Source organism: Salvia splendens, chromosome 19, assembly GCF_004379255.2.
Source record: "Salvia splendens isolate huo1 chromosome 19, SspV2, whole genome shotgun sequence".
Classification (NCBI taxonomy): domain Eukaryota; kingdom Viridiplantae; phylum Streptophyta; class Magnoliopsida; order Lamiales; family Lamiaceae; genus Salvia; species Salvia splendens.
This window is the reverse complement of record NC_056050.1, coordinates 249,272-268,737: the sequence shown is the minus strand read 5'-3', so window position 1 is coordinate 268,737 and position 19,466 is coordinate 249,272. Positions and strand designations below refer to the sequence as shown.

Here is a 19,466-nt window from a genome sequence, read left to right as displayed (position 1 = left end):
CAATGCCCAACTACGATATCTCACTAATTCCTTGAGGAACTGCACGCCCATCTTGGGCGATAAAAGTTGGAGGGATTGAAGTGGGATTGAGCCAACAAGGTTCAAGTTGCCTATATAATTTATAGGCCATGGTTCTGAACTGGGAGGCCGGAGTTTTTTGCTCTGCCCCCCCAATGAGGTTTGAATATCATTGAGATTAAGACTAATGCAGTAATTAGTGGAGTCCATATTGTTCCTCCATGCTCACATCTTCATTCCTCGTGCCCTCATCCAATTTAAGCTCAAATCCATGCAACAAGTTAGCCAGCGTTGTTCGAACAATCTTAAGCCCGAGGTTGTATCCAGGACACATCCTCCTACCTGAGCCAAACCGCAGTAGGGAAAAGTTACTTCCGGTCATCTCCGTATGTTTCCCCACAAACCTCTCAGGCATGAACTCTCTAGCTTCATCCCATGTACTCGGGTCCCTACCCGTGCTCCATGCATTCATGAGCACGGTAGTCCCTTTCGATATGTGGTATCCTACATGCACGCAATATTATGTTTATGTTAGTATTTCGTATTTAATATCTAGCTAGTCTTTACAAAAACGTGAAAAGAGATCTCAGACACACCTGCAACGTTGCAATCCTGAATAGCGTAATGGGGACCTAAAAACGTAGCAATTGGATGCAGACGGAATGTTTCCATGATGATGGCATCAATGTAGGGCAATTGGGTGAAGTCATTCTCTTCCACCCATCTATCTCTGCCGATCATCCTGTCCAGTTCTTCTCTTGCTTTCTTAATTATCCGTGGTTGTCTGAGCATTTCGTATATAGACCATTCGATCGCTGTGATTGAGATGATTGTGCCACCAAGAAGCACATTCTGCATTCATAATCACATTAAATTTGAGAATTCAAAACTTAATTAGTAATATATTTTGAAAATTTGATATATTTGTGCTTCTTTCACATTCATGATGTTCATATTTCCTTTTTAGTTTGTCTTAGTTATGATGTCCTCTTTCCATATTAGGAATAAAATTTCTCCTCTTTTCTCAAGTTCTCGTTAATATACTCAATTACCATTTTCTCTATAGTTTATTACTGAAAATGCTGTGGAACAACATTGGACAAAATTAATCCTAATTGCATAACAAATTTTGTAATAACTTTTTCTATCAACTTTCTTTTACATTTCTTAAGACATGAGTCAAAGTGGAATTTTGAATTGCAAGATGGAGGGAGTAATAAAGTTGATGAATTTCAAAGATTGAGTTATAGTAGTAATTCTTAGTGATGCCCTTCGGCCTGACCAACGCTCCATCCACATTTCAGGCCGACATGAACAGTATCTTTCAACCTTATCTTCGTCAATTTGTTTTTGTGTTTTTTGACGATATTTTGTTGTATAGTACTTCTATTGAGGAACACGCAGGTCATCTTCACCTTGTTCTGGGAATCTTGGGCGACAATCAGTTCTTTATTAAGCGGTCGAAATGCTCATTCGGTGTCGACACTATTGATTACTTGGGCCATATTATTTCGGCAGGAGAGCTCAGAGCAGACCCTTCTAAGATTGCAGCTATGTCGGCTTGGCCTACACCCTCCACGGTCAAACAATTGCGAGGTTTCCTGGGGCTAACAGGGTACTATCGTCGGTTCGTTAAGCATTACTCGCTCATTGTAGCCCCCCTCACCGATTTATTAAAGAAAGACTCATTCGCTTGGAACGAAGCCGCGGCAGACAGCTTTCACGCACTTAAGCAAGCCATGTGTTCGGCTCCCGTGTTACACTTGCCAGATTTTAGTGCTCCTTTTGTCGTTGAGACCGATGCTTCAGATTTGAGGATTGGTGCAGTTCTGTTGCAGGCAGGCCACCCGTTGGCTTATTTTAGCAAAAAATTGGGCCCTAAGCGTCGCATGGCGTCCACATATCATAAAGAACTCTAATCATCGTCGAGGCGGTACAGAAATGGAGGCAATACCTTTTGGGCAGAGAATTTATCATCCGCAGTGACCAGCGGAGCCTCAAAGATTTGCTCTCCCAAGTGGTTCAAACGCCGGATCAGCAGTTCTACCTACGGAAATTAATGGGTTATAAATTTACCATTGAGTATAAGTCTGGAGCGTCGAACAAGGTCGCAGATGCTCTCTCCAGACAGCCGGACTGGCCGCCGGATGATACAGCATCAGCGCTGATCCTCTTCGCCAGACCAGCACCGTCCATTTTGGACCTCATCCGTTCGGGAAACAAGACCACCCCGGACCTGGTCGCCCTACACCAGCAGGTCTCGGCTGGAGCTGCTGCTCCACCCCTCTCGGTCAGCGACGGCCTGCTCCATTTTAAGAGACGTCTCTACCTCAGCTGTCAGTCAGGAGCTATTCCAGAAATCTTAGCCGAATGCCATGATTCCCCAACTTTCGGCCATCCGGGCGAGAAACGGACCTTCACCAGGGTTGCTACTTCTTTTTATTGGCCAGGTATGCGTGAGGATATCCGGAAATATGTGGCAGGATGCTAGACCTGTCAGGCAACAAAGTATGTTCGGGATAAGCCGAACGGTCTCATCCAACCGCTCCCGATTCCTAATTGCGTGTGGGAGGCAGCTTCTATAGATTTCATTGTGGGATTGCCACAATCTCAAGACTACACGGCCATCATGGTGGTGGTGGACCGTTTGTCGAAGTACGCCCATTTTGGCGCTTTAAAGTCTGGATTTGACGCACCTTGGGTAGCACGACTCTTTATTGACACTGTGGTCAAGTTACACGGTTTTCCTAAAAAGCTCTTATCGGATCGAGATGCGATTTTCATGAGCGACTTCTAGAAGGAATTGACGATTCTCAGCGGCACTAAGCTGCAGTTTAGCACAGCTTATCATCCCCAAACGGATGGTCAATCGGAAGTCACGAACAGGGCCCTGGAACAATATCTGCGGGCATACACGTTCGATTGCCCTCATCGTTGGCCACACCTGCTCCCTTGGGCGGAGCTAGCCTTGAACTGCACGGTCAATGTGAGCATTGGCATGTCTCTGTATCAGGCCATATATTGCCGTGAACCACCAAACCTGTTTGATACATATGCTCGACCGTCGCATAATGCGACGATGGCCGAATTGTTGGCTGAGCGCGAGGAGCTACTGCGGTATTTGAAAAAACGTCTCCAGCACGCGCAGTTGGCTATGGCGAACAATGCAAACCGCCATAGGAAAGACGTGGAGTTTTTGGTGGGTGACAAAGTGTGGCTTCGCCTCCATCCTTACCGACAACACTCCGTGGGCAAACCATTATCAGCAAAGCTTGGACGATGATTTTATGGTCCGTATGTAATAACCGAACGGATAGGGAAGGTGGCTTACCGTCTGCAGCTGCCCACGGACAGCAGAATTCATGACGTCTTCCACGTCTCTCTTTTACGGCCGTTTGTCGAGCAACCGCAATTTACCTATCCGGCGTGGCCAATGCCGACCATTTTAGGTGGTCGGCCGTTAGATACACCAGTCAGCGCGACGGAGAGTCGTGTTGTTCTTTCAAGAGGAGTTCCACAGGTGCAGTGGCTGGTCTCCTGGGCGTCGGACACTCAACCTTCGTGGGAGCCAGTTGAGGAGTTGGCACGGTATCACCCCAACTTACACCTTGAGGACAAGGTGGTTTATTTGCACTCTTTCCATTTTTAGTAACAATTTATACCTACAGCCGTAATTGTTGACTTTGTCTATCACTCATTCCTTAATCTCCGTGCCCAAAAGGAAAGGTGCGAGTAGTGCGGGATGGAGGGAGTATTATTTTTGCCTCGGGTTTTCTTGTCGGTTCTTTCCCGAGAAGAATAGGATAGGTTGAACCGTCTAGGGTTGTGGGTCTATATATTGTAGATCCCATTAAAGAGTCAACTATTGAGAATATGAAATAAAACTTTCTTTCTCATTCTCACGCCCAAACCCTAGTACTCCAACTAGGTTAAATCTTCTTCCAAATCTCTCCATTCTTCACGTGTGCTCTCTCTTGATTAAGAATAGGGATCAAACCCTATCAGGTTAGGGGGCTTATTATTGTTGTAATCAAATTGTAAAAATTTATAAATAATAAAGATAAGATTAAATAAATCGAATCGAATCGAATCAAATCATTATAATCAACTTAAATAAATTATAGAATACTCCATATTTTAGAATCATTCTTAAAGTTAAATGAGGTGGAATAGAAATTCATATCAATGTCCTACAGTTATTATGACATAAGTCACAAAACATATATAAGCGCCTTAATACCCATACGAAGACCAATCATCCCATTAATCTAGATTTTTTTGGAGATATATGAAAATGTTGAAATGTTCGGTGATACAAATTATTATTAACCTAGGTGTCGTTAACTTTTTTCGATCCCATTTTTCTTATATTTTTAAAACTTGTGCCAAATCAGAGTGTAGACATTTATTATAGATTGTTGGTAGCTAAACACACCAATTACCTCATTCTTAAACTATTTTGTAGATGGACCCGCATTATTGGACTAATGTAGCTTAAAATAAAGTAAATATATGCAATTTTAATATTTATAAATTTTTAATGATAGATGGTTAAAAGTAAGCTGTATGATATATGCAACATAACATTACCTGATAGCTTCCAATAACATGAATAAACACAAAGAAATTAGATGCACTAATGAACCAATTCGGGTGCTCCAAAGAGAGAAGGACATCAACTACAACCTGGATTCCGAATGCCCAAAACCCGGATATGGCAACGGAAAATAGCATAGCGCGACGATAAGATAAGCCACGGTGACACCCTTGTAAGCCATATCTCAATGCTTTAATGATTTCAATAATGACTTCTAATTTTGGATTTGGATTAATTCAACCATAATAATAATAGTACAAGAGAAGATAAAATCAACAACCTTCATCAATGCTTTCTTCTTTTGATGTAGAGATTGAATCCACCAATTGATGTTTGTCTCTTCTTTGAGCTCATGACTTTAATGATTCTTTTGTTGAATAAAGAATAAAAATTTGTATATACGTATTCCGAATATAACGATACCCGTGACTATCTTTATATGTGAGTGTACCTCTTTAATTTTTGGGGGTTTCTTTGTGTATAAATATGTGTGTTTGCTATCAATAGAAACACACAAAAATTAAAGAGATACACTCACATTAAAAGATAGTCATGGATAACATACATATTCGGCACTTATATACTCCATCCCTCTCATAAAAATAAGGATATTTTTCATTTTGGAATGTCTCATAAAAATATCATCTTCTACTTTAGGTAACTTCTTTCTCTCTAATAAGGATAAGGTAACTTCTTTCTCCCTCTGTCCTATTAGAAATGCAACGTTTTCCTTTTTGGGACGTCCCACTAAAAATGCAACATTTCCTTAAAAGGAAAAAATCAAGGAATTTTAATTACTAATTAGGGCTCACTAATTAAGTTCATTAGACCATCCACAACGCGTCTCGTCTCGGAGAGACGAGACCCCCGCGAGACGCATTGCAGCGGCCATCTCGTCTCCAGCTCGCGACCGTCTCGTCGCGTAGCTCGTCTCGGAGAGACACGAGACGAGCTGTCTCGCCACGCGCCCGAGACACGTGGCACGTCCCATGCGTGCGTGACGCCCACTCGCTGGCCCGCGAGTGGGCGTCGTCACTGATGACGCAATAATTCATTTTTTTTAAAAAAAAAAAATCGATTTTTAATAAAAAATTTTTTTTTTTTCAAACGGTAATATTACCGTTAAATATTTATTTTCATTTTTTAAATTTTTAATTTTTTTACTCTATAAATAATTCTATTCCATACTCATTTCAAACACAAACACACATCTATTCCTCTCAAATCCTCTCTATCACTCCAATTTCCATCTTCAATCAACTCAAACAAATGGATCCTTTTGAGCAAATGCGCCAATTAATGGAACAATCACTCGAAGAAGATCGACGACGAGAGGCGGAGGAAGCCGCACCACCCCCACGACGCTCCCGGAAGTACATCAATCGGAACCGGGAGGAAGCCGCCGCACGGTTAGTACGCGACTACTTCTGCGATAACCCGATTTGGGGAGATACCTATTTCCGTCGCCGTTTCCGCATGCGGAAACCGCTATTTCTCCACATAGCGAATACTTTGGCGGCCAGGGAGGAGTTCTTCCGAGAAGGGTTCGACGCGGTCGGTCGTCCCAGCCACACGACGCTGCAGAAATGTACTGCAGCCATCCGGCAGCTTGCGACTGGACAAACGGCCGACATATTCGACGAATACCTGCACATCGGAGACAGTACTGGGCGCTTGTGCTTGCTCAACTTCTGCAGAGGCGTCCGGGCAGCCTTCAGTGACGAATTTCTCCGGAGGCCAACCACGGAGGATTGTCAGTTCCTCCTCAACCTGCACGAACAAGTGCACGGATTCCCCGGGATGCTTGGCAGTGTCGATTGCATGCACTGGCAATGGAAGAATTGCCCGGTGGCTTGGAGGGGTTCCTACACAAGCGGCCACAAAGGCACCCACCCAACCGTTGTACTCGAGGCCGTTGCCGACTACCGACTTTGGATCTGGCACGCGTACTTCGGGGTCCCTGGCTCGAACAACGACGTAAACGTGCTCCAACAGTCCGACCTCTTTACCGAAGTTTTGGATGGTAAAGCGCCGGCCATCAACTTCGTGGCCAACAACCGACGGTATAAAATGGGGTACTATCTCGCCGACGGCATCTACCCGAAGTGGCCGACCTTCGTGAAGACGTGCGGCAGGCCAGCGAACCCAAAGCAGGCTCTTTTTGCGCAGAAGCAGGAGGCTGCGCGCAAGGATGTGGAGAGGGCGTTCGGGGTTCTCCAAGCGCGCTTCAACATCATCAAAGCCCCGGCTCGTTCGTGGTTCATGGAGAGCATGGTCGACATCATGTATACGTGCATAATCTTGCACAACATGATTGTCCGAGACGAAGGACCCGATGCCGGAAATTGGTTCGACCCCGAATCCCCCGGAAGCTCAACTGCAAGTAGTCCGCCGCGAAGTGAAGCGCATCCATCTATACAAGAACGGTTGGCTATTCGGGCAAGGACACGCGACTCTAGCGCCCACACCCAACTCCAAGAGGATCTAATTGAGCACATTTGGGAAAACTTTGGCGGAGAATATTAAATTATGTCATTTTTATTTTTTTAGAATTTTAATTATGTCTTCGCTTTTTTAATGTTAAGTTGTAATATTGTTTTAATTTTAATAAAGTGTGTTTGTTTAAATTGAATTGGGTTTTAAAAAAAATTATAAATTAAATTGAATGAATAGTAATTAAGAGACGGTATAGAGACGGTTAAGAGACGGAGCGTTGCAGCCTCCGTCTCTTAGTTAAGAGATGGAGGAAAAAAGGACAGTGGGGCCCTCAAATAGTGCTCAAATAGTAGTTAAGAGACGGTTTAAGAGACGGTATAGAGACAGCGTTGTGGATGGCCTTAAGCATTAAAAAATAAAAAAACCCTAGCAGACCCTACCCTACCTACTCTACAATCACTTTCCGTTTACCCTCATTTCTCCCAGGCGATGGCTTAATTTCTCCGCCGCCAAGCCTCCGACGACCCTGCCCCGCCAGGCCTCCGATGATGACAAAGCTTCGCGCTTTCCCATGCACCTCCGAAGATGGGAACGCTTCACGATGTCCGGTTCACCTTTCTCGTCGCTTGATTTCCCCGTTCGCCTCCAGAATTCCACTCTTCACTCACTGATTCCCGATTTTCTAACCTTCGTCGCCCAATTATCCCTCTTCGTTGTCTGATTCGCCGCGTTAGGGTTCATCCGCTGCTCAAACTGTGGAAATGTTGCTCCAAGGTTTTATCTTGATACAAATCTTTGTTCTCAGTTTTCGAGATCTTGTTAATTGCTTTGGGTTCGTTTATTTTTGTATGCTAATAATATGCGATCGGTTTTTTTTATCCTAATTTGAATAGCAAGGCTGGTTTATTGAGTGTGAGGCGCCATAATTTTAAGACTTAGCCGCCAACTCTGAAAATTAGACTTCGAAATTTTAGAAATGTGGTTGTTCTAATTACTTTGGCATTTGTTTTGTTTATCATTTTTTATTGTGCTTATTATAATCATTTTTTAGAACATTATTTAGAAATGTGGAATCAAAATTACGAATATGAAACTCTTAAGTATGGACGACAAATTTGGCAGCCAAATGTCAAATTTATTCAAGTCAACAAAATAGAATTAATAAATCAAGTCAATATATTCACTTTTTCTCTCTCCTTTAAAACATCCACCAATTTTTTTCTCTATCTTACTTTTCTCTCTCCTTTAAAACATCCACCTACTTTTTCCCTTTTTAATCATTCAAACTTTTCTCTTTCTTACTTTTCTCTCTCATTTAATCACTCACATACTTTATTCTCTCTCCACTAAGAGCATCCGCAACGGTGGTGGGGAAGAAGGTTGCCGTCCGTGCCAGCGAGCAGTCGACGTGGCGGTACACGATTGGGCAACGGCATAGCCGTTGCCTTTGAATAATTTTTTTTAATTCGTTAATTAATTTTAAATAATGATAAAAAATAAAAAATAAAAAATAAAATTATTTTCCAAATCCCAAAAATATGGCCATTTTTTTGCCTTTTTTCTGAATTTTTTTGATTTTTTTAATATTTTTTCCCCAAAATCATCTATAAATACACACATTCATCATCCATTTATCACATCAAACCATCTCTCATTCATCTCTCATTCATAATTCTCATACAAACTATCAACACATACATCCCTCATTCAGTTACAAGAAGACCTAATCAACCACATGTGGATGAAATTCGGCAACGAGTAGTGGTTTTTTTAATTTTTAGTATTTTAATTATGTAATTTTTAATTTTTAGGCTTTTAATTATGTCGTTTTTATTTTATTTGTCATTTGTAATTTTATTTAGGTTTTTTTAATGAATTTTATTATTATGGAAATGTTATTGTTTAATTGAATTTTAAATTAATTATGCTCGTCCTTGCGGAAGAGCACAACTGTGGGTGTTGTGCTCTTGCCAGAGAGCAGGCAGAAAAAGTGGGGCCGGGCCCACAACCGTGCCGCTGGAAAGAGCACGGTTGTGGATGCTCTTAAATTCACTAAACCATCTTGCATAAAATCTTGTGCCCAAAAGGAAACGTTGCATATTTATTGGGACGGAGGGAGAATTATTTTTTATTTCTCTCTTACTTTACCAATTATGCATTAGTTCTCTTGCCGTCCCAAATGTCCATGTTTTCGTGGGACGGAAAATAGTTCTTGACATGGGCGGAACCATGTGGATGGGAGGTGAGGCTAAAGCCCTTAATAAAATTATTTTTAAACTTTTTTCTATAAATTTTTGAAATTTGTTTACGTTTAATGTAAATTATTGTGTAAAAGTCCATACAAATAATCTAAAAAAACTAAAATTATACTGTGACATAAAATTTAGATGTCACCGCCATGGTTCTTGATTCTTTATCCATCAAAAGAATCATTAAAGTCAAAAGGTCAAAGAAATGACAAACATCGATGGGTGGATTCAACCTCTACACCAAAAGAAGAAAGCATGGATGGAGGTTGGTGATTCTATTTTCTCTTGTAGTATTATTGTTATGATTGAATTAATTCAAATCTAGAATTAGATTTCTTATCGAAATCATTGAGATATGGCTTACAACCTGTGATACATTGTGGACTTCAATTAGGATTGCTATTTAATCAGTTGGGCTGATTTAATTGGTGGCCTGTGTCATAATTGGTGACCCAATTTTGGGTTGGCCCAATACTTAAATCGGGACGCTCCGATGGCTGCCAAGTGGCCATCTCACGCGGATCATGAGTGTGGACCATTGGATCTAGGGTGTGTTTGTTGGAAGTAGGGGTGGGTCGGTACGGTATACCGTACCGACCGTGCCATACCGCATACCGTACCAGAAAGTACGGTATGAAAAAATTCAATACCGATACCGTACCGAATTTTCGGTATACCGAAATTCCGGTATACCGGAAATTCGGTATGATATTTTTTGATACCGGTTACCATACCGTTATTACGGTATACCGTAATAACGGTATGGTAACGGTAACGGTATAGCGAAAAAAAAACCTATTGTGTCCAAAATATTTAAAATAACAATTCAAGTGTTCAACTATTTAAAAAAGCCCAAAACAATAAAACTTCATCACAATCAAATCTTGTTCATAGCATTCAAATTAATAAAACTTCAACATTCAAATCTAAAACAATTTATGAAGTCATGATCAACAACATTATCTTCATTTCTTGCAACCTCGTTGTCTTCATTTCTCAAAATTCCACAAAAAATCGTTGAAGATGACCCTGCATTTGATAACCTTTATTAATAGTCGAGCATAATCACAATAATGAAATAAATATGAAGAAATTAAAATGACCCGTCCATCGTACGGGCGTGACGCTAGTTAGTAATTTAAATTGGACATTTATTTCTCTTTAAGAATTAAGAATCACTGATCAGTATCCTATTTATTCATCCTTCAATTTAAGTAGTATATAAAATAAGATAACATACAATGAATTAAACACTAATTAAACGATTTGATTCATTTTCAGCTGCACATACTTTTGATTGACATTTTATGAAGTGGACCGAAGAATAAAATAAATTTTTTTAATTACTTTGTGTATTTGTAATATGACATTACACAAAGAATCATATACTAAATGGTGTGAGTTAATACAAATTCTTTCAAATGTGCTCTGTTGAAACATATTCCCGATATCGTATTTCCAATCTTCTTTCGGTGTTATGTGCTATTGTGTTTATTATATTTGAATGTTTAATTTTATTGTATTAATTGATGTATTAAATTTTTTTAATATAATATATATATTACAACATATTTAATATATATATATATATATATATATATATATATATATATATATATATATCGGTATACCGGTATACCACGGTATACCGAATCTTCGGTATATACCGAATATTCGATATACCACGGTATACCGGTATATCGTGGATTCGGTATATACCGAAGTTTCGGTATACCGTGGATTCGGTATACCGCGGTATATCGCGGTATAGAAAAAATGATACCGTTACCGTACCGAAACACTGCGGTACGGTATCATACCGTACCGGAAACTGCGGTATACCGAAAAATCGGTATTTTCGGTATTTTTCTGGTACGGTAAGTCCGGTATTACGGTATTTCGGTATAATTTCCCACCCCTAGTTGGAAGTGTTAAACACTCCCTATCCGTCTCTTGGTTACTCAGTTTGTTCAATGCTCTCTCTCTCTCTCTCTACATGCTTCGTCTCCGGCTTCTCTCTAGAACTTTTTTCTCTCTCTCTCAGAAATTCATTCCGATCTTCTTCTCCGGTGACTCTCTTCTCTGTTTTAGTGAGAACTGAGTGTACATCTCTCAACTCCTGTGTTGATTCAGAGATTTCTTTTGGTTTCGAACGGTTGAGTTTGAATCTGGTTGTTTGGCGGAAGATCCTCCGTTGATTTCTTAGATCTGTGAGATTCGTGTGTTCATGAAGCCTTGTGGCTGTGGTTGTGAGACATTTGATGTGTGAGGTGGCTACTGTGTTGTAGTAATTGGAGTAACCCTAGGGTTTGGGGTTCGATTGTTTCATTGTGCTCTCTTGAGACTTGTTGGTGAAGATTGAGGAGGTCCTTGGCCCTGTGCAGTCGTGTGTGCGACCTGAGCCATATCCTAAATCTTCTGTCCATTTTTTCGTTTCTTGTATTTGTTTATGATTTAGATCTGAAAGGATCTTTTGTCTTGTGTTACTGATTTGTGTGTTAAGTGTGCAGGTGATTCACAGAGTGTAGCTTGATACATCTCTGTAAATCTTGTACTAGTCACAAATTGTTCTAGTTGTAACACATCCCTTGTAATTGGCTTGTTCCTTACTGAGATTAGCCATCTCAGTGTGATCCAATAACAAAGAGGTCTCGGTAATTAGTGAACTAAGTGATCTGATCCCTACACAATCCTTGGTTACGGGCTTCTTGGATGGGGTTGTGGGTGTGGAATGGATGATCCCAAAGCCACACTATGCCAGCGAAGGCGAAGGCAAAGGAAAGCATTTCTAAGCCGCTGAAGATGTCGAAAATGATATTGGCCGTCGTGGTCGATTGGAAACTGTAGTTAACCACTTGGTGCTCCGCAGAGCCTTTTCATAGGAATGCACCGGTGGCTATCAAGGAGTAACTGTAGAAATTAATATTCAAAAAATTTAGAATTGATATAATAAGTCTTTCTAAAATCTACTTAATTCGTAAGGAGAGTTAAGCTTTACTGCAGTGATTCCCCGGTCACCATGTATATATACAATGTTGGATCCGAGCTCCGTGAACCAGTAGAATCGCTTTCCAAACTCCGATTCGTGGAGTTGGATAAGGAGCCAGACCGTGTACCACGTCATCACCCAAGCAACAAGTATAGCTAGGATCCCGGGGATCCTGTACCAACAAATTAAATTAGGGCATTTAATCAACTTCCAAATCGATAATACATATTTAAAGTGATGTGGGGCCCATAAATAGTGAAGAGAATGTATAAGAGATAGGGTTGTTAATGCCTATATAGTACTAACATTTTCAAATGTAAACTAAGTCATTATAGCCCCCATGAATATCTCAACGCAGACTCACAAACATACTACTCCCTCCGTCCCATAAAAATAAGGACATTTTCATTTTTCGTCCGTCCAATAATATTATCTCATTTCATATGGAGTGAGACTCACAAACATACTACTCCCTCCATCCCATAAAAATAAGGACATTTTCCTTTTTTGTCCGTCCAATAATATTATCTCATTTCATATGGAAAGTTCTCACAAACTCATTATTTATATCCATCAATTTATTTACAACTTATATCACTAGGAACCACCTTTAAACACTAACAATAATGTGGGTCCCACTATCCACTACCACCAATTTAACTATCATTCTTCTCATCTCTTTTACTTTACCAATTATGCATTAATTTTTATGTCGTCTCAAATGTCCTTATTTTTTTGGGACGGGGAAGTATCGTTTTTCCACATTTCTTTAACAATTTTATTTTTGCCAAAATATAAGACAAGCGGCAAGCTGAGCAAACCGGGGCAAACCATTGTCGTGACGCAATGAAAAGCGGAATTGAATACCATCATTTCGCATATACTAGATGTTGTGATAGGCAACCAACTATTCAGCTCCGCTTTTCAATAACTGAATATTTGCAAAAATTGATAAATATATATACACATGTCAAGTGTATATATACGTACAAAATAAGAACATACGCACCATGATGTGTCTCCAATTCTTGGTTACAACGAGGGGAAAGTGTCTCCAATTCTTGGTTACAAAGAGGGGAAAATAGAGTAGTGTGGAATCGAATGAGATGAAGAATGAGTATAGTGAAGCTTACTAATATTTATATGGGGAGATTTATTTGTGGTCGTATCTGAGATCCGGATTTAGTGAAACTCTTATATTTGATTGGGTCGTAGTAATGAAATATTGAAAATTCAAAGTTTGAGAAATATAAGCATGGTATAATTTTGATATTGCTATTATTTCGAAACAGTTAGTTTTAACCATAACAGATATAATGCATACAACATATCAAATGTCTATGTGTCTATATATGTTATACTCTCTCCGTATTCAAAAATAAAAACATTTAAAATAGCACGGGTTTAATGCATAATTGGTAAAGTAAATGAGAAGAATTGGTAAAGTAAGAGAGAAGAAATGAAATATGAGTAAAGTAAGAAATAGAAAGAGAAAAAAGTAGTGAGAGTAGAGTTAGTGGATTGTGGGGTCCATGTTCTAAAATAGAAAGACTCTAAAGTTTCTATTTTTACGGAACTGCCCAAAAAGGAAATAGTTGTTGATTTTAAAACAGTGAACTACATAAATGCTACATGATCTTTCACTTTCGCACATAAATGATACTTGATCTTTATTTTATATCGTTCTTGGTACCCCATGACAAAAATAACCCTAGTTACCAAACATGTGATTGTGATTTTTGTTATCGGAGGTATTTTTGAAAAATTTCCTAGAAAAGAACCAAATATCTGATTTCTTTTTTCTTCTTTCTTATTTCTTTTTTTCTTTAGTTTTTTATTTATTTTCTTTTTTTCTCATTTCTTTTTTCTTTTCTCTTAGTATGTTTCTTCTTTTTTTAAAATTATTTTCTTTTTCTTTTTCTTTTTAGTGTTTTATTCATACATCTAATTGCTATTAAATAAATCAATAACCCCACCCTACTTCAATTACTTATTTTACCGTACTAAATCAAATAACTATTTAATTAAATTATTACTCATTTAGGGTTGAACACCAACTACCATATAACTCTTACCTGCGCAACCCTTCACCCTTTTTTTACCTTTTGATTCAGCCTATTCAAGTTCTAACTTAACTACCACATTATTTATATTACTCCTCGTTTTTACTATTATAACAATATACTCTTATTCTCATAATTCACTCTTACTTTCCCCATCCTTCTGCTAACTCTCTTCACCTTGTCTCCAAAATCTTCTTCCTTCCCTCCACAAACCTCATGTTATCTGATAATCATTATATTTTTAATTTCAAATATAACCCACGCGGCATATTTCAACCACTAGATCTCATAATTTAATGTGTAAGATTTTATCTTAATTTGAGACTGCTAATTAGTTAGCAATCGATTATAACCCTATAGCTCCTTATTATTATAGATAAGATCTGACACACGAACATTATATGAAACTATACAATTTGAAGTAAGAGCATCCACAATAGGTAGGACTAGTCAATAGTCTAGCATTAGGACTAACCACAGTCTGCCACATCATTAGGACTAATCACAGTCTGTCACATCATTAGGACTAACCACAGCCCGGTAATAGCCTAGTATTAGGACTAGCCGACGTCCTAGCCAATAAAACAAATCCACAAATTCACAAATGCGGAATTAAAAATTCAACACGAATACGGAGAAATTGCAACCATTTAATTTCACAAAAAAATACATATTTCAATTAAAAAAAATACATAGTGCAAAAAAAACCATCTCCAAGCTTCACCACATGCGGCCACCCTGGGCATTCCTTCGGCGTTCCCGCCCATTCCAGCTGCGTTTCCCCACCTCCAATGGGGGAACGTCAGCGTTTGTGATTCGCTCGTGGTGCGAGAGTCATTATCGTGATCCATTTATCTTCAATAGAAATGAGAGTGTAGAGAGAGAAACTTGTTGATATAAGTGGTGCAAATGAAAGAAGTGCAACGAGCCGTGTATATAGAGTTGAATTAAAAAAATAAAAAATAGTGCTATGTGATCGCGCCAGCACAATAGCGGACGAGCGATCGGCTAACGCCATCGCACCACGGACGACCACTCGTCCACCCCGTTCGTTTGTCATGCTTTCGCCGCAAGCAATAGCGGACGAACGCTACGCCCGAGCCGCTAGCCGGTCGCTAGGGCGTGCGTTCGTCCGCTATTGCGGATGCTCTAATACCATTCAAACTAAAAATATCAATATAACATAAAAAATTATTTTTTTTTGAAATTGTCCATGTAAGTTTAGCCTTTGCTTTCGAAACTAAAACAATGTAATCTTGTTCTTGAATTAGTCTAAATCTAAATAGTATGCCTTCGTGTAAGTCTCAACTTCTTAATACAAAGGTTATCCAATTAGAGCCCAACAAGTTTTGAGATGATTTTGGATTGTAATAATGAAAAATTGAAAATAGATCAGTTTATCATTATGGGTCGAAATATCAAAAGATTTCAACAACTAATAATTATATAAATTATTTATAATGTGAACCCCATAATCTACTAATAGTTCTTTCACTACATTTTCTTCCCTTCCCTCCTCTCTTACTTTTTTTCATGTCTCTAGTATTTTACCAATTACACATATAAACATGTGTTATTTATAAATATATCTATTTTTTAAGACACAAGTAGTATTCTAAATATTGGTGAATAGTATAGGTGCGCAGTGTGCTCAACTTCTTAATACTCGAGGACTATGGTAATGCTGAAAATCACATGAATAAGGTCATTGCTCGAATTTTTAGTGTTTAGTAAATTTTAACTTTGAAGTTTGAATAATAAAAAAAATTCAAACGTAGGAGCTTAGTTTGTGACGGATTATTATGGCGATTTAATTATTCTACTCCCTAGTAGAAACGATATAAATTAAGGAAGCTTTGCTTGTAAGGCCCACCGAAACGGCTCAAGATAAAATATCTGACTTAGAGCATCCGCAATGGTGCCCGTCCCGGCGAACGTCCGTCATTGTGCAAAGGTGACGCGGATACGGACGTCCGCGATGGACACCGGAGTTCCGCGGCGTCCCGGGGCGTCCGTGCCGACGTCCGCCATTGCGTTGACCCCACGGACGTCCGCGCGGACGATCCGATTATTTTATTATTATTTTTTTTGAAAATTCTATAAACACGACTCGTTGAATTTCATTCCATTCGCCCCACTTGTATTAACGAGTATCTCTCTCTCTAAATACTTTTCTTTCGAAGATAAATGGAGCACCACGATAGTGATTCCCCCGCCACGAGCGAGTCACAGGGACCGATCTTTCCCGTTGGTGGAAGTACCCCAATGTCCGCCACGATGTCCGGAATGGCGGGGATGATGCTCCAACCCCAAATGACGACGGGGATGACGCCCGGGTACTACAACATGCACCTGCCTTGGTATGGGATGATGCCCCAAATGCCCGGGGTGAGTGCCGGAATGACCCCAATGCCGGGGATGAAGCCGCCCCAGATGCCTGGGATGATGATGCCGGGGATGATGCAGGGCTCGCCTATCGCTGCGGGGGAGGGGGGAGGGGGAGTATGCAGGGGGTCTCTGTCACAAAAACTTACCAAAAGAAGCACAAGACAGAGAAGGCAAAAGAATATGTAATTAGCGCATGATTGATACACAATTAATAGGTGATTGATATACAATTACATTGTCTATGAATAGATTATTCTCTAACATACATGGATGTAATATGACCTATATTAAGGCACACCTATTGATTAATCAGTTCATCGAAATATATTACAATCATATCAATCTTTCAATATGGTATCAGAGCGGGTAAGGATTCAGAAAATTATCATCATCATCCATAGACCTTTCCCAACCCTTTGGCAAAACCAGCGACACTATCAAACATGTCGCACACGGAGGACAACTCCGGCAACAACGAAACCACCGAAACATCCACCCACAACGTGATGGTGTTTCCACCCGAATTAGCCACGCAATTCACGGAATTCTTGAAACAGAGTAGCCTCAGATCGGCCTCTGAATCACCAAAACACAATATAGCATCAACAACTCACCACCCTCATCACCCAGAATCATTGGGCGATATCACAGTCAAACCGAAGCTGAACGGAGAGAACTACCCTCTCTAGTCCAATCTGATGGATCACGAAATCGAGGGAAAGAGGTTGTCATCTCACATAGATGGAGTAAGTCCCCCAGCCCGATCGGATCCGTTTTTTCCAAAATGGCAACAACGCGATCACTGCGTGTTCAATTGGATAATCAACAACATCGAGACAGACCTGGTTAATGAGGTCTCACAATATGAGACGACATATGACCTATGGGAAGGTCTCGCCATCACATATGGCAGCGGGGGTGACCCACTTCAGATTTACGACCTACATCGGCAAACCAACACAGTCAGACAAGAAGGAACCTCACTCGAAGCCATATGGAATAAATTCCAAGGGCTGTGGATGTCAATCGACCGACGGGAAGTAAAACCGATGGACAAACAAACACAACGGTTATACCAATTTCTCACCGCATTGGATGACAAATATGATGCGATAAAGAAGGAGATAATCAGACGCGACCCTTTACCAACGGTGTGCGAGGCTTACAGAATCGTTCATCTTGAATCGAACAACGATGCCATCCTCGGCATCGGAAATGGAGGAACAGTGAAGGACGGAATAGGCTCCGGTCTCGCTGTAATCAACCTTGGACGCCCCAACCAGCCGCCTAACACCACGAATCGACCGTGGAGCCGACGGTCCGACGAGGACAGAAGCCGATTAACATGTTCCCACTGCGGCGGAAAGAAACACACAAAAGAATGATGCTTTCACCTCATCGGATTTCCCGATTGGTGGGATGATATGAAGAAGGCAAGGGCAGTGCGGGCTCTGAACAGAAACGGTGGAGGAAGAGCAGCGATCGCTATCACCCACCGGGTTGCCGACACCGGAACTCCGGTGGGTAGCACCGGCACAGCACGGCGGGAGGCAGCCGACAGAGGAGCGACCCACACCGGCGACGAGCTAGCCAGGGCATCGGCGGCTAGGGTTTGTGAAGGAGGTAGTATATTTCCCAATTTATACTCTAATTTTCATAAAATTAGAAATCAGCTCCAGAAACTCCATAAACCCCAAAATGAGCCCCCCAACTCTCGGTATTCTCAATTTGACCCTGGAAAAATAGCCTCCATCACAAAACACCCACACACTTCTAGAAAATATTCAAAGGCACCCACTAGATACCCTAGAATTGGAAATATCCCTTGCCACAATAAATTCCAAGCTCTTGCACACTCATCGATGTTTGAAAATCAACCTAAAGATGATGAATGGATATTTGACTGTGGTGCTACTAATATTATGTCTTATGAACTCACTGATTTTACTAATATTTCTGCTCCACATAAGAAGTATGTTCAGACAGCAAATGGAAGTATAATTCCAATCCAAGAGGCAGGCACAATCAAGATCACTCCAACACTCCAGATCTCAAATTGCCTATATGTGCCGTTGTTGGCACACAAATTACTCTCACTTAGTCATGACCAAGGATTGTATTATGTGGACAAGATGGCCCAACCCGGTGCTGCGATGCTGACTCACGGACCAACAAAATCACAAGGTTGGCTTTGGCATCGTCGGTTAGGACATCCCTCCATAGGATACATGCGATGCTGTCTCGGTTTTCTTTCAATTGTGATACTTGTTTTTTTGCTAAGAGCCATAGACACTCATATAAGCTCAACAACTCTCGTATGGACACTACTTTCTCTTTGATTCACTCTGACGTTTGGGGCCCAGCACCTGTTTTGGGTAGCCTTGGATTTAAGTTTTTTTTTATCGATGATAGCACGCGTTTGACATGGGTATATTTTTTGAAATCCAAATCTGATGTTTTTGACAAGTTTACCTTGTTCTACAATATGGTGCACACTCAGTATAACAAAAAAATCAAAGTCCTTAAATTAGACAACGGGGGGGAGTTTTTTAACTCACGAATGCAACAGTTTTTCTCTAAAAAAGGGTTAGTACATCAAACTACGTGTCCACATACCCTGAGCAAAATGGGGTCGCTGAGCAAAAAAACAGGAAAATCCTAGAAATGACTAGAGCCCTTCTAATCGACTCGCACGTCCCGAAAATCTTTTGGCCAGAAGCTATAGC

At 40.4% G+C, this 19,466-nt stretch overlaps 1 protein-coding gene across 1 annotated transcript; it reads right to left on the bottom strand.

The window, feature by feature from the left end:
• Nucleotides 1-214: 214 nt before the first annotated feature.
• LOC121780061 (dimethylnonatriene synthase-like) lies at nucleotides 215-876 on the bottom strand. The gene is made up of 2 exons (XM_042177586.1): nucleotides 615-876; nucleotides 215-522 (listed from the first exon to the last, which is right to left on the bottom strand). Exons 1-2 carry the CDS (start codon nucleotides 874-876, stop codon nucleotides 215-217), a joined length of 570 nt encoding a protein of 189 aa, XP_042033520.1.
• Between the last annotated feature and the right edge of the window lie 18,590 nt (nucleotides 877-19,466).